The sequence below is a fragment of the Neomonachus schauinslandi genome, chromosome 5, assembly GCF_002201575.2.
Source record: "Neomonachus schauinslandi chromosome 5, ASM220157v2, whole genome shotgun sequence".
NCBI classification, from domain to species: domain Eukaryota; kingdom Metazoa; phylum Chordata; class Mammalia; order Carnivora; family Phocidae; genus Neomonachus; species Neomonachus schauinslandi.
The window spans coordinates 51,220,462-51,236,105 of record NC_058407.1 but is presented as its reverse complement, the minus strand read 5'-3'; the positions used below and the strand labels follow the sequence as shown (position 1 = coordinate 51,236,105).

At 48.3% G+C, this 15,644-nt stretch overlaps 1 protein-coding gene across 1 annotated transcript in view; it reads left to right on the top strand.

Annotated features, from left to right (window-relative positions):
* Window positions 1-15,081, top strand: part of RASSF3 (Ras association domain family member 3) — a 68,874-nt gene extending 53,793 nt beyond the window's left edge. Inside the window, exons 2-5 of the mRNA XM_021678630.2 lie at window positions 5,224-5,331; window positions 7,590-7,818; window positions 9,439-9,548; window positions 12,372-15,081. Of these exons, the coding sequence (XP_021534305.1) occupies window positions 5,224-5,331; window positions 7,590-7,818; window positions 9,439-9,548; window positions 12,372-12,521 (597 nt within the window). The 3' untranslated portion in view covers window positions 12,522-15,081. The remainder of the gene's footprint in view (window positions 1-5,223; window positions 5,332-7,589; window positions 7,819-9,438; window positions 9,549-12,371) is intronic.
* The last annotated feature ends 563 nt before the right edge of the window (window positions 15,082-15,644 follow it).

The window sequence follows — 15,644 nt, the reverse complement described above, 5'->3', positions numbered from 1 at the left end:
CAGTAGTTGGTGTTTTATTCTGTACCCAGGACAGGCATTTTTGTCCTCTGGGTAGAGCCCTGGGTCTCCCAGTCTGTTGGGGACATCATCAGGTGACTGCCCCTTCCCCACCTGGAAGATGCGATTCAAAGTAGGAATTCCTGAGTTTGGAATCTACCCTGTTGGCCTGGTAAATTTACCCTCTTCCACCGACGCAGGCTCACCCCACACCTGCCAGGAGCCCCAGCGGCTGCAGGTGGGAGCGGTGGGCCCAGCCACAGAGAGGCATTGACACCGTTTTACTGAGTGACCGCCGTCAGGCACTGTGCGCCCACTGTCCCCCACTCAGGGTCTGTGCTAGTTGCGTTTTTTACCAGGGGCCGTAGTTTTATTTATTTTTTTTTTTTAAGAAAACGCGCAAGGGAGTGGGGCAGGGAGTAGGACAGACTTTGACTGGGCTGTGGGCGCGGAAGGCAGAGCGGCGGCCGCCCCAGCTGAATGTGTCCTGGCTTTCAGCGCTTGGCACCGAGCCGGGCGCCAGAGGGCACTCAGAATTGTGGAATAGTGAGTTGTAGTATATTTTCGTGGCAGCTCTGTAAAGTACGGTTGGTTTGCGCATTCTACAGAGATGGGAAACAGACTCCGAGAGGTTAAATAGCTTGCCTTTGGTCACACAGCTAGGACGGGCAGAGCTGTGATTGAGACCCAGCGGTCCCCCAGCAGTGGCCACGTGCCCCCCGCCCACAGTGGAGCGGGAGCCGGTCCTCCTGGGCGCTTTATCTTGTCGTCGTCGTTCGATTTTTAACTTAAAATGTTAAGTTGAGATAACATTTCGAGTTACAGAGAAGTTAGCAAGAAGGTTCTCAGACCCTTGGCCCAGAGCTGTACAGGGCGGTCTGGATTTCACCTGAAACGGCCCTGCGCGGGGCGAGCGGCGGGGCGGGGCCCTGCTGGGGGGAGTTCCCGGTGACCCCACCCTCAGGAAGCAGGCAAACTACGGAGCAGCCTCCGGGCTTGCTGGGTGAAAACACGGGAGGAGAGGCTAGGGTTTATCCTTTTCCGCGGGAGAAAGATTCTGGAGGGTTGGGAGACTGTAAAAGAAGAGTGGTTTATAAATAAAAGGGAGGACCTGCGGCTGCTCACGCAGGCGGCCAGGGGCGCTGCGGGAACACTAAGGCTGCGCTCAGACGGCTGCGCCCCATGCGTTTCCTGTCCTTGCCAGCGCAGGTCAGGGTTAATGTCTGTACTGTTTTCTCAGTTTTCTGTGTGCCCTTGCCACACAGGTTTTGAAAAACCCCTCCTTATGTTCACCTTTTGCACCCTTGTACCTACTCTCTCCCTTCTGGGTTGCATGTTTTTTCTCCTCCTAAGGCCGTCTTCCCAAAGGCATTGCATTCAGAGGAAGGGCAGGAGGATTCTTCCCTATGGGAGAGGAAAGAGGGGTGTTCTCTTTTAAAGGGGTAAAGATTTGGAAGTTTTCCAGCTCCAGAGACTTCCTCCAGTTCTGAAACTAAAAGAAACCAGTGTTCTCCGCTCCGGGGCCTGAGCTTGTGATTTCTGTGCTTTCCCCCTGCTTCCAGACTCCTCCACCCAGAAGTTGATGAGTTATCATTTCGGAAGCTTTTTTCCCCTCGCGCTTCCTCACTGCTACTCAGCCTGTGCCGGACAGTAAGCGCCGTGATGGTGGAGGTGTGGTTCCTGACGTCCCGGCGCTCCGGCGAGGGCCTGGCACACAGCAGAAGCTCCGTCAGTATTTGCTCGGAGAGTCGCCCTTGGTCTGTGGCCGAGGTGTGCAATCGCTAGGTCAGTAAATTTCACATAAGAGAGGAGATCTTACAAGTTCTCATCACAGGGAAAAAAAATGTAATCATGTGAGTTGATGACGCCTGTTAACTTGTGGTCATCGTTTTGCAGTATATACATATGTCAAATCCTTTTGCAGTACACTTCAAACAAATACAGTGTTATATGTCAGTTATATCTGAACTAAAAAAAATCAGGGTCCCAGCCTTTTAGGGGTTCATTGCTTCTCTGGGATCTATTTTCCAGTTGATCCTTTAATCATAGGGTGTTCTACCTTGAAAGGATCTTGGAGGTCCTTGGGGCCACCTCTTTTCTGTTATTGCTCGTTATGGTTTCCTTGGTTTTTAATCTCTGAGAAGGAAGGATAGTGGTTACACGAGCATGTCTCAGTTATGCCTGTGTGGGTGATCCAGGGTAAGTTTCTCTTTCCAGACCAGCTAGGTCCTTCGATCTTCCCCAAGCTTCTGGGAATGCTGACATGAGGAGGCCTAGGGATGATGGGTGCTTAGCTAAGCATCTGCAATTAAGAACTCACTAGGGGCACCTGGCTGGCTCAGTCAGGATACTACTCTTGATCTCAGGGTTGTGAGTTTGAGCCCCACGCCAGGTGTAGAAACTGCTTAAAAATAAATTCTTAAAGAAAAAAAGGAACTCACTAAATTGATTTGACCCTGCCTCTTTGCTCTTAATCACTCTCTTTATCCCTTCTCTTTTTCATTCTTAGGCTTCTCATCTCTTATTCAGGCAGTAAGCCCCTAGGGTGGATATATGCTACAGTATTTGTGCAGTTAGCTATTTTGTTCATTTTTAAACAGTAATTTATTTTAGATAGAGAGTGGGGTGTGGGAGAGGAGCAGAGGGAGAGGGAGAGTATCTTATTCATGCTCCACGCTGAGGGAGGTGGGGCTAGATCTCAAGACCCTGAGATTACGACCTGAGCCATAATCAGGAGTCGGACGCTTAACTGAGCCACCCAGGCGCCCCTATTTTATACATTTTTTAAAAAAATTATTTTGTACATGTTTAATGGTGGGCCTTTGGTTGCCTTGATTTCTTAAATGGAACCATCTTGCTCCATAGACCACACCAGTGAGAGCTGCAGCAGATTTTGCAAAATTGTCCTGTTAGGCTAGGAAGCACCTTCGAGATGATTCACGCTGGTCCCTTTGATTTGATTGGAAGTGAGGGAGTGGACTCGGGTCAGTGAGCTGAGGGCACGGGATCAGTGGGCAACAGATGCTGGGTCAGAGCCCTGGCCTTGCTGGAACTGGGCTTCCTTGTCACAGTGCCCTCGTGCCCTCCCGGGGCCACATCTCACACTTGTGAAGTGGGGACCTCTTACTGCCCACTTCTTAGTATTTGCTTTGGAGAGTCTTTGGACAGTCTGTACTGAAAAATGAACATCGGAACAAAGCCTCATTATCCTTGTCAGCCGTGGCCTGTGGCCAGCAAATTGTGGATGGGAAAGAGCCGGGCAAGCAGAGAGGTGCCATGTGTGTTCTCATTTTCCTTAGAAATCGTCATTGAAGCTTCTGAAAAGTTATTTTAATCTACAGCTTTTTTTTTTTTCCCCTTTCCTAACCATTGACACCAAAAATAGGATTGCTTTGGGGTTTTATGTTGGCAAACAGAATGCCCCCCAAGAGACTTTGAGGCTCACTCCTCCCGCTAGGGAACGAGGAAGCGGTCTCTGTTTCTCCAGCATTACCAACAGGGACCCGTCCGACTTCACTCCGATGCTGCTGAACTTGGGAAGTTACTGACCTACTTTATAGTCAGCATACCCCTATATTCAGGCTCTGAATTCAAAAAACTTGACAGCTGAATGGATCAAGAGCCATTTTATGTTTTTTTGTTGTTGTTTTTTAGATTTTTAAAAAATTATTTGAGAGAGCACACATGTGCGCTCAGGCGGGGGGAGGGGCAGAGGGAGAGGGACAAGTGGACTCTGCTCTGAGCGGGAAGCTCGGTCCACAACCCCGAGATCATGACCTGAGCTGAAGTCAAGAGTCAGACACCTGACCGGCTGAGCCCCCCAGGCTGCCCCTAGAGCCCTTTTATGTTCTTTATTAAAGTGTTCCTGCAAGTTCTTTGGTCGCCACCCCATGCGGCTCAGAGCACTGGCTCCCCGTGAGAATATGAGGACCGAGGCCGGCTCGGGCAGCCTCCGGCTGTGAGGATGGCCTGAAAAGAGACACCTTTTCAGACCTTTTATTGTGGGGGATAAATCAGTCCATATTAGCTGCTCTTCCTCTTTTTGACTTGAAGACAGTTAGGACCCTTCATCCTTTGAGCTGCTACTCGGGGTTACCTGTGATCATGTAGCCTTTCTTTAAGTCTTCAGACACCCACACGGGAACAGTGGGGACCTGTTTGTGTTAGTGGAAACAACATAGAGGACCCGGTTAAAATGGAGTTTGGTCTGTTAACCTAGTTGGGTTGTCCCCGCACAAGCCACACACCCCCGGAGAGGTCTCAGGAACCGGAGTTACTGAGGGTTGGTAGGCTTTGGGTCCAAGCACCACTGCCACGGAACTTCTAAGTTTTTACTGGCAGGTGAATTTACTTAGAACCTGATCTCCTTTGGAAACTGGAATAACATCTGCTTGGGTAGGTCGTTGGGAGAATTAAACACAACACAAGGTAGGTGTCTTGGATAGTTGGCTTCATGGGGTCCCAGCACACTGGGGTTCGGCCGTCTGTAATTGCATAGCTGTTGCATAATGTCATGTGTTGGTTGAGCTCTTTAGACAGTAAACCATCGGCGAATCCTTCAGTGGTAAGAGGGTTCAACTAATACCGTCCTGTCCACGGTGTGGAGAGTCAGAGCTGGGGTGAGATTGGAGGGGTTGGGGACGGTGAGAGTGTGTGGGTAGGGGAAATCTGGCTACTTGTATCTTGACAGGAGGATTTGTTTGGAAGGTAAATCACCCTCTGGTAGTTGTGTATAATTAGGTCATTGATTGCCAGTTGATATTACTAATTAACCATTACTTTTTGCTTTGTGAATATGGTGAAGCTGTAAAGACCATAAAGTTCATAGAACGTGCTAAAGAGGAGCGTTTGGTATGTGTCCGTAAATACTGTTTAAAATGGAAATGGCCAGTCTTGCAAGTACTCTTAGAGAATGGTGTTTGTGCAGAAGGGAAATTTAGCAAAGACAGTTTTACAAGATAATACTAAGTGAAGTGTGGCTTTTAGCTGCTGACGGGTTAGTTTTATTCGATATAGCCCTCAGGAGGACTTAGTCTGAAGGAATAAAAGCCATGTTTGGTGGGTGACCCTGAGATCTGAAGTGAGAGGGCGTGTGTGTCAGTGCCTGGGTGTGTATGTCAAGGTGAGGTGCTCCAGAGTTCTTGTGTGGAATGTAGAAAGAATCCTGGCTTATCTGCATTTTTTTCTGTGCTTGTTCATGTGTACCATGGCTTGTTTTTCTTCTAGGATGTGGAGAAAGAGAAGGAGACCCATAATTACCTCAGCAAAGAGGAAATCAAAGAGAAAGTTCATAAATACAACCTAGCAGTCACAGACAAGTTGAAGATGACCTTGGTAAGCACCCATAGTCCTGTTTGCGCTGACACATGTCAAAAGACAAATACACACTGTTGGTATGACCGTCTGTATGTTTTAAAATCTCTGAATAGCATTTGCAGAAGTTTAATGTTCAAGGTATGCAGGACAATAGAGTATTTCTGCAGCTCTCAAATTGAAGCTATATTTTAAAGTAGCTTTATCACACCATCAGTTAATACTTTAAAGTTTTATTGTAAAAGTTTTTTTGACCCTCCGAAGGATTTTTAGCATTGAGTATTGCCATTGCCATTTGGTACCTCAAATTCTAATAAGGCGTAGATCAGTTTTATCTTGTGCAAATAAGTATGGAAGTGTCAGGAAAAGGATTTCATGCCCATGGTTTAGAAAATAATTGAGCTAAGATTTCTCTGGGCTGGTTGTCATGAAAGATGGCGAATGTAATAGCCTCCTACACGTTGTTTCAGGCTTCTGCAGTGTGGTAGCAAACACTGAAGCTCAGTGGGGGGTGAGGATGTAGGAGGAAGGCGGCACAGGGCTTAGTGACAACAGAAGGAGAGCCAGCAACAGAGCCAGAGTATTCATGTGCCTCAAACTAGACTGGCGTCTCTGCTCGTCCTCAACATTTGGTGACTTTCCTCAAGGCACCTGCCAGCCCTTAGTACCCGTTTCCAGGGCCCTTGGACTTCTGCCTCTCAGGCTATTGACTGTGAACTGACAGTTCAGTAGAGGACAGGGTGACTGGTTTAGAACAGGCCCTACTGAATTCTGTGGCCTTTGGGGAGGAGCGTTACATATAAGCCCTTATGATAAAGGATCCCTCCCTAGTGGGACTCCCCCAAAAGGGGGGAAGCGGGACACAGGATCCCAAGATTATTCTTCATTACTCCAACAGTGATAATTGTTTCAAATGCACTTTTCATCAAAGGAGAAATACTTCACTTGTCATGGGTTCTTCTTCCCTCCCCCATGGAGATGAAAACATGCAAGTTTCCATCTTGTTGCAAAAATAGAAATTTGAAGAGTTGTATAATACTTTCCACAAGAATGAACAAGTGAATCTGTATTGTAAATTGATCTTGCGGAAAGGAAGAAAAATAATGGACCAAAAAGGAGGTTTTTTAATGTTTTAATTTAACTGTCTCATTTCTGTATAACACCTGAGGCTTTGTTTTAATAAAACATTAGAATACATTTTTTTCTAAATATACTGGATGTAAAAAGAAAAAGTGAAGATCAGACCATTATTACTATTTTTGGTAACTAAGAAATAGTAAGTCTACCATCAGTTAAGACAAGTGCTAAACTCAGCAAGTTGTGTGTATTAAATATGTGCAGTTTATTTGTATAAGAAGCATACCTCAATAAAATGGGTAAAAAATAGTATACAGGAGTTATAAACACCACGTTAAGACAAAAAAGACAAGTGCTTATAATGACCATAGTTCACATTGTAGCTTCAACTGGTTTTGCACTCTTGCTGCTTGAGGCACCCGAGGTGCGTCGTCACGCGCTGCGTGGGGTATGTGCTGTGTCCAGACGTTTCAGTGAAATTGATAATCTAGGACATACCACGATTGCCGCTAGGAATGAGATGGCTTGTTTGCGTACTGTCCCCTCCAGGCTTGTTTAGGTGTTCCCAAGTCCCCAGAGACCTTCCTTTTCTTTCTTATTTATTTTTTAAGATTTTATTTACCGAGAGAGGTAGAGAGTGCGCACGTGCAAGCATGAGTGGGGGGGAGGGGCGGGGGGGGGGAGAAGCAGATTCTCTGATGAGCAGGGAGCCCGATGCAGGGGCTCGATCCCAGGTCCCCGAGATCATGACCTGAGCCAAAGGCAGACGCATAACCGACTGAGCCCGCCAGGCGCCCCGCCACCTTCCTTTTCTGTGTAGTAGCTGGTCACCAGCTGCAGATGTTTCCTTTGAGCCGTTGGCCCCGACATGTCCCCCACTCACGCGTGCGTCTTGGGATTTGGCTGGCCTCTGCTCTGCTGGACCGTAACCGCTCCAGTGGGCCCTGACCTCTCAGATGTCGGCTTCAGAGGCGTCCGTCTCGGACCGCAGTCCCCACAGCACGAGGAGGCTTCTGTCGCCACATCTGCCCTACAGACCCTGGCTCTGGAAGCACGTCGCCGGTGTGGTGGTAACCTCCCTCTGAGATCCTTTCCTTAGGGCCGATCTTCAGTGAAGCTCTGTCACAGAGTGGTAAAAGCACAGAACAAGAGAAAGAGGGTCTCGCCTTCTCTCTAACCGTGTGCGTTTCTTCCTGCTTCAGAATTCAAATGGGATTTACACTGGCTTCATTAAAGTCCAGATGGAGCTCTGCAGACCCCCCCAGACTTCTGGAAAGCTCGCTCCCAGTAGCAACGGCTGTATGAATACGCTGCACATCAGCAGCACGAACACCGTCGGGGAAGTGATCGAGGCCCTGCTCAAGAAGTTTCTCGTGACCGAGAGCCCTGCCAAGTTTGCACTTTATAAGCGTTGTCATAGGGAAGACCAAGGTATGCTGCCAGGCCTGAGATGAAAATGGTCTCTGCTTTTCTGTCTGTCCTCAGGAGCAGCAGGAACACGGCTGGGTGTGTGTGTCTCAGAGCCCAGGGACAGATTCTGGAAGCTGTGGTGATCCTGGCTTACACCTTTAATTCCTGGCTTTCCTGTTCTTGAGTCAAACAGTTGTGGGTCTGAGGAGCAGCGAGGCACTCACACGTGATGGGCATTTGTGGAGGAGTTTGTGATGTGTGCAGGGGGGGATAGCTTTGAATTTTTTTTTTTAAGCCTTAATTTTAATGTTCTTCAGAACAGAAAAGGATGCCTCTGTGCTTGACGGTTTCATTAGCACATTCCACATTTGATGTGCGTCCGCACGTGGGGTGGTTTGGGGGACTCGCGTCCTCGGAGACTTGGAGGACGGGGAGGCACGTGTGTGTTACTGCACGTTTCAGACTTACTGGTGTCTTGTGTTTCCTGAGCTCGCCTCACTAGCTATGACCCTGGTGCATGTGGCCCCCCAGCCCCCCAGAGGCACATACAGTGGGTGGATGGCATTCTCCTCTGCGGTCTGCCTGTGTGAACTTAGTACCCACATTCAGCGGGTAGGAAGAGGGTATTAAGTAACTGCGTGAAACTGAATATGGTAGTCAGGTACTGGAGCAGCAATTGATGACCAGGGGTGGATGACCATGATTCAGTGAGTCACCAAGTGCTCATTTGAAAATGGTATAGCTGTGTGGGCGGTCAGCTACTTAAACTGTTGGGGGTAGAGCCCACAGCAGCAGCGGAGGAGGATATAGTAACTGGACATGCTAGAAATATCCTTCAGTTGTTTGGGGCTGAAACGCAGCTAGTTGCTGAGTGTGCATACATTTTTTTGAGCCCAAACCATGGGCTGGGCCCTGCAGAATACAAAGAGGGACAGGCCAAGGTTCCTACCCTCAGGAGGCCCTGGGCTCAGCAGCGTGGGGTTTCCATCTCCAGGGAAACCAGTACCTACGATGCTTCGGTGCCGGCCCACTGGGCTGGAGCTGCGCGGGCGGACGGTGATAGCGTCGTGGGCCGGCAGACACATTCATCGCGGCAGGCGGTGCTGGGACTGTGCGTGCGTGAGTGTGCGTGTGTCTGTCTCGCTCACAGGAGAGACACACGGCTGTGTCTGCCGCCAGCCGAGCCCACCTTCGGACTGCTTGGTTTGTTTGTAGCTGCTCATAATCCTAAGTTAATCTATAGACAGATTCGCTCTGATTTTGTGTCCTTTGCATGGTATATTTTTACTGTTTCTTGAAGGGGTTGCAGATGCTTTTGTAAGTGTACTTTCTTGCTTTCTGAAAGGAGGAGCAGAATGAATTACAGGCCCATCCTGGGACTAACTAATGCCCATTTAGATTCATTCTGGAGGATTATTTCCTTTGTAATCGAGGCACAGTGTGTATTTGTGCAGTTAGAACGGAGGTAGCGTAGATTTCATTCCGCCGCAGGCTGTTCACGGTGAGAGGGGCAGGAGGACGGTGACTCGGTGGCTGGGTGAGGGGGGCCGTTGCCTTGATCTGGAGGAGGGGCTGGAAAGCGGGGCGTACGGTCCGGGGGACGATGAAATACTCCAACGGGCTGCCTGTTTGCTTACGCAGTCTACGCCTGTAAGCTCTCAGACCGCGAGCATCCACTCTACCTGCGTTTGGTGGCTGGGCCCAGAACAGACACACTGAGTTTTGTTCTTCGTGAACATGAAATCGGAGAGGTAAGTGATTGTTCATTCTTGCTTTACACTGTAGAGAGCACCCCGCCCTGTTTTACTGCTCGAATCTAGTGACTTTATTCCCGCCAGGGGGTGGGCGGGAGGAGAGAGAACCAGCGCATGCCCGTCCACCTGTCTGTCTGTATCTCTTGGGGGGGGTGGGGGGTGGGGGAGCTGGTCTGGAGAGCAGGTGTTTTTGAATTGACAGAAATGAACCCAAAGTGAGCCTATGATTGATATGTGTATATATATATCAATATACATATATATTTTTAAGTATTCTCTTGGTTCATAATTTTCAGAGGTGGGAAGAGCCCAAGTAAGAGATCTCCCTCCCACCCAAAGAGCCCTTTTCACTCCTGCCTCCAAATTACCCTAATCCAGCTAAACTATGAAAGTCGATACTCTCCATATGTTTGCTGCTAACATCTCCAGGCTCTTTCGTTTAAAGAGAAATAAAAGGAAATGCAATCAAAAAATGAAATGTCAGGGGAAAAAAAAATGCAGTTTCTTTACCACGAAAGATCTATAACTTTCTAGAATCTTTTTTTTCCTCTTGGCAAAGTGATTTAGAAATTATGTTTGTATATGCATCATTTGCCATTTTCTCTCCAGGGAGGATTGAATTTAGGCCAGTTCAGTTGAGGGGAAAAACGCACTTTGTACTGTCCTTCTAGATCAAACGCCAGCTTTAAAATGACACTTGAGTAAATCTTGCAAGCCCGGGGTCTCTGTCTTCTGCCCAGACAGGAAATGGCATGAATTGTCTGTGTAAAACATTGTGTGATGCAGTGAGAATAGTTTCAGGTTAAAAGTTAGGAAACTAAGGGGCGCCTGGGTGGCTCAGTTGTTAAGCATCTGCCTTCGGCTCAGGTTATGTTCCCAGGGTCCTGGGATCGAGCCCCGCATCGGGCTCCTTGCTGTGCGGGGAGCCTGCTTTTCCCTCTCCCACTCCCCCTGCTTCTGTTCCCTCTCTTGCTGTGTCTCTCGCTGTCAAATAAATAAATAAAATCTTTAAAAAAAAAAAAAAAGTTAGGAAACTAGTACTCCGCTTCCTGCTGGTCCTCTTGTTAGCTTAGGAGCATGACCTTGGGTAAATCTTCCAGTCTTTTCAGCCCTCAGTTTTGAATTCTGTAAAGTGGGACTAAAGACTTTATTAAAAGGTGATTTTGAGTCACAAATTAAAAATATACATAAACATGCCTTGTAAATTGTTTATCTGTAAGTTGGAGCTTGATTTGGGGAGTTTTAGGAAGACAGGGCTGTTTTAAAAACGGAACATTCTGATGTAGAAAGTTTTTTTTCTCCTACTCCATGTTTCTTATTTTCCTTAATAACCAGGGCAGAGTTCTCCAGAAAGCCTTCTACCATTGTGCCTACTTGGTGGTTTTATTCCATCTTTTCTACTTGTATTAGGTTATCTCTGGTCTTTTCCCTCCCCACACCCTGGGACTTCCCTGTCAGAAATTGTTCCTGGGACACCTGGGACACCTGGGGGGCTCAGTCCGTTGAGCGTCCGACTCTTGATTTCGGCTCAGGTCACGGTTTCTGGGTTGTGAGATTGAGCCCGGTGGGCATATAGGGCTTCAATGCTCCACACTCAGCGGGAGTCTGCTTGGGAGTCTCTCCCTCTCCCTCACCCTCTGCTTGTGTGGGTGTGCACGCTCACTCTCTCTCTCTAATAAATAAATCTTTAGGAAAAAAAAGAAAGAAAGAAATTGTTCCTGTTTAAGGCAGTGATTCTCAGCCCAGGACCCAGGGCCCCCTTTTGGAAGGGGAGGATGTGTCGTTTGAAAAACAAACAAACAAAAACCCTCCCTGGTGATGTCAAGTACCTTTCTTGACCTTTGCTGATCAATTAAAAAATTTTTCTTAAACCGCACAGATGTTTACTTTGTGCTGACTAGGTTACCAGGTGCTGTGGGGAGAGCACTGCAGAGCCCAGATAGAAGCACAGCAGCTGCAGTGTAGGTCAAGTGTAGGTGAGGGGGATGCTGAGCAAATAACTGTCTGACTGTTTAAATCTTTTGTGATCAGGGCTACCATTGCTCAGTGAGAGCTTCTAATAGACATCGTCCTGGGTGGGAAGGAAGGGAGGAAGGAAATCATGGAAGACTTCTTTGAGGAAGTGGCGTTTAAGCTGAGACTTGAAGGTTGAGTAGGAGTTTGCCAGGCATAGTGGAGAACGTGGTAATGTAATGGGTGGGACAGTGTGAGAACGAGGGGAGCCAGAGGGGTCAGGGTCTTTCAGACTTAGCAGGAACAACCAGGGGAAGCCATTGAAGGATTCTAGCAGGGGAGGGGCATGCCTAGATTTGCATTTTAGGAAGAGTATTCATATTCAGCCTGGCTGCTGGGGGAACAGATGGAACAGAAGAGTGGAGTGAGGAGGTCACGGAGAAGGGTGAGGTTCTCCCGGGGCTGGAGAAGAGGATGGTGAATACATAGGGGGCAGCAGAGGTAGTAGAGAAGAGCAGGCCAGTTGGAGAGCTGCTTAGGAGCTGGTAAGACTGTGGGAGGTGAAAGGTGGCGGCCGTGATGGTGGTGACTGCAGGGAGAGGGCGAGGGCAGTGGGCTCTGACGCTCAGTGGTCCGATGGAGAGGGGCCAGGTCGGCAGTGAAGGTGTCTAGTGCGCCTAGGGCCCTGAGGTCTTTGGCCCCAGTGAGAGCTGCCGTGGGGAGCTGCGGGAGGCAGGCAGAGGTGAGGGTGGGCCTGGGTGCCCTGGGGGGGGCGGGGCGAGGGGCGCCCCCTCCACGTGCTCCCGGCCAGCATGCCTACATTCTGACTTCAGCACCTGGCATTTTTCTTCTTGTGTCCTCGCGCAGTGGGAAGCCTTCAGCCTTCCAGAACTACAGAATTTCTTGCGCATCTTGGACAAGGAGGAGGACGAGCAGCTGCAGAGCCTGAGGCGGCGCTACGCGGCCTACCGACAGAAGCTGGAGGAGGCCCTCAGTGAGGTGTGGAAACCCCGTTAGGCACCGGCTCCCTGCCGCTCAGGAAGGAGAGGCGCGGAGCCGCGTCCGAACCGGCAGCCGGCGTCTCGTTGGAGGGCTGGCTTCGTGCCCCGAGATGCTGGGGTCTCCGCCCTTGATCCCGAGATCTAGTTCCCGCCACCTGGTCACGCAGCGTCCCGCGCCTTCGGCCTCTTCTGTCCGAGATTCTGCCGCTCGGTCTAACAGCCGTGCGGGGTCACCTTGGCAAGCTGTGAATCTGTGCTCTCATCTGGAGCAACCTAGACGGCTTGGAAGCATGACTCTGGGTTTTGTTTGGTTTATTTTTATTCCTTACCTTGTTTTAGTTAATTATGTGTTGATGAAGTTAAGCTTAAGGATGTGCAAATGATTTTTTTTTAAAAAGCTTAACAAGGAATCTATCTGAATACTTGTCCTATGTTGAAACTACCTGTCCATTTTTTGTTTTGTTTTTAAATGTCAGAAGCGATCCATGTGAATTGAAAGGCACCGGAAGCTAGGAACTCGGGGGCATTTGTGAAGGGTTTGGTTCGGAGTTGGACAGAGAACGTGAAGAGCAGGTGTGGAGGAAGGCACCAGTGGAAGTGGGGAGCTCTGCGGGAATGCGGTTTGGGTGAGGGGTTGATGGTCGGGGAGAAAGGTGTATTTGGTTATAGACCACATGAAAGCATTCGGTTTTGAGATGTTAAACCCATTGTGGTATTGACTGATTTGCTGGAGTAAGATGTGGGAACAGAGCCAGAGCAAGTAGGAGCTAGACCAAAGGGAGGAACTGGGAAGTCCCGGCAGGTGGACCTCGCAGGCCCAGATGGGGGGGTGGGGTGGGGGTCCTGCTGCGGGGGCTGCCCTCTCTGGGGACGGGTCCCCGTGTCCCCCGCCAAGGCGGGGGGTTGGCTTCTCCGGGCAGTGGGGCAATGACCGATGGCTAACTCCTGTTACGTTGCGGCCCTGGTCTCCCCCAGCCCGGCTGTCTTCTGAGTGGAAGGGAGATTGGGTAGGGGGTGGCAGTTTTCCTATTAGCTGGGTGATTTGTCAGGTAGAGAGCTCACTGCCTACTTTTGTGACAATCACTCCCCTTCTTTACTTGTTTTCCCTTTTTCCTCCCCTTCCCCTTTTCCACCTCCACTCTCCCCTCTTCTCCCTCTGCCTTTCTCTTACAAATTGCAGTCTGTTTTTATATAAGGTAGAATGGGGATGTGGATTATAGACCCAGGGCCATCAGATCCTCCTTCCAAAAGGAGTACTTGACTCTGAGGAGGAAGGTGGCCAGAAAGGGAGGACTCCCCCGCCCCCGCCCCACCGCCCACGAGCTGACCACACAAGGGGGGTTCTTTCTGGAAATGCTTTAACAAAAGTGCATGTTCCTACCAACCAAAGAAAGGCATGTGCAATAGAAGCCTTCCTTGAAGCAGGTTAAATAACCTCATTTTTTGCAGCAGTCAATCCGAAAACAATAGGAAAGCTGTGGTTCTGAAGGGGCCTTATGATCTATTTTTAGTCTAGATATATTTTGTTTATAAATTCCCAAGGAATTGTCAACACTTTGGTGACACCTAATGGATTCTTTTTGAAATTCCAAGGTGCTTCATTTCTTTGCCTCTTAAGTGAACTGTGCCTTTTAAAAATTGCATTTCTGTTCCCCTCTTGGTGGCACTTCTGACTTTTCAGAGAGCACCCATCTTGTTGGAGGCAGGTGTCCGTGGTGATCTGCTGTGCACGGTTACTGGTTACTGAGACAATCCTATCTTCCTAAGCTTTTTAAGGAGAGTTGGGGGAAAAAAAAAGTAGAACTAGCTATAAAATATGTATGGCACATCTTGTTTAATTTTGCATGTAACTTTTTTTTAGTGCATCGATGAGGTTTTAGTGACGTCATCCAATACTTTACCTTTATTGTTCAGGGAATGCCTTCATGATTTTTATACTGGTTTTACTGTTCAGACTGTGGCTTGGGTTTGAGTATACTGTTATCAGCCACCTGGTCTTTTAATTGCCCACCCAGTAAGCTTATATTTTGTGAAGCATTTGTTTCTCAGAATAAGACACTGTTAGAACCTAAAGTAGTAGCTGATGGTTTTTTGTGAATTTTTTTTTTTTTTTTTTTTACTTGAAGTAGATTGTCTAAAATAGGCGTCGTCCTCTGTAGTACCCAGCACCTCGCTCGTTGTCGTGCGCACTACGAGTTGCAATTTGGAAAACTTGCTGTATTGAAATTCTGTCAGTACTTAGTTCTTGGAATACTGACGTTCTCTCCCAAACACTGGTTCCTGCAGCAGCATTTTTCATGCATAAAAGAAGAAAGGCCACGATGGCCAAAGATTTTTAAAAATCATTGTACTAATTCTTAGGTTAAATTAAACTAAGCTTTGCTGTAATACTGTTTTCTCTTCAGTATGTGATGGTACCAGAATGTTGTTAAAATGAAGGAGGTGGTATTGCAGGGGAGCATTTTGAATCGCAGAAGTAAAAAAGTTATAATATTTATAATTTTGATGAGTTTATTTTTATAGGGAAGATTTTTCTTCCCTGCAGTTGTTTCTGGAATGGCAAATTGTTTCCATTATTAAAAGTCGAAGTTGTTAGTTGGTGTTGTTCATGTGTTTTTATTTATGATAATATGCCAGGTAAAAGGTCACAGGAGTGGGACGAGCTGCTTTTGCAGACCCATGAGGACACGTGCTGGAACGCAGTGATTTACTAGGTTTGAGTGGGGCACATTTGTTCTCCCAAATGTTGCTTTTCCTTTGTCTTATTGCCTGGGGAAGAAAACCCTAGCTGAGGTCTGCCCATACCATACATTCCTAAAACAATTGTTTTAACTGTGAGATATACATGCATTCAAAAGTGTATAAAGCACGTGAACAAAGAGTTAATTTAAAGTGGACGCCCTGTGGCCCCTACCAAAACAGGAGGGGATCATCCGTTCTTTCAGAATCCTCTCCCTGCACCTTCCCTTCCTGCTGTTAAGTCTCCTGTCCTTGAAACAGACCACTTGCAACGTTAAAGTGTATTTTTTGGTCAGCATGACTGTCCCACGCGGGTTGGTGGGAATGGGGAGGGTTTGGGGGCCAGCAGCGGTGCGCCCCCCTCCGTGCCTGATCTAGGCAAGCGCTTTTACTGCTGCAC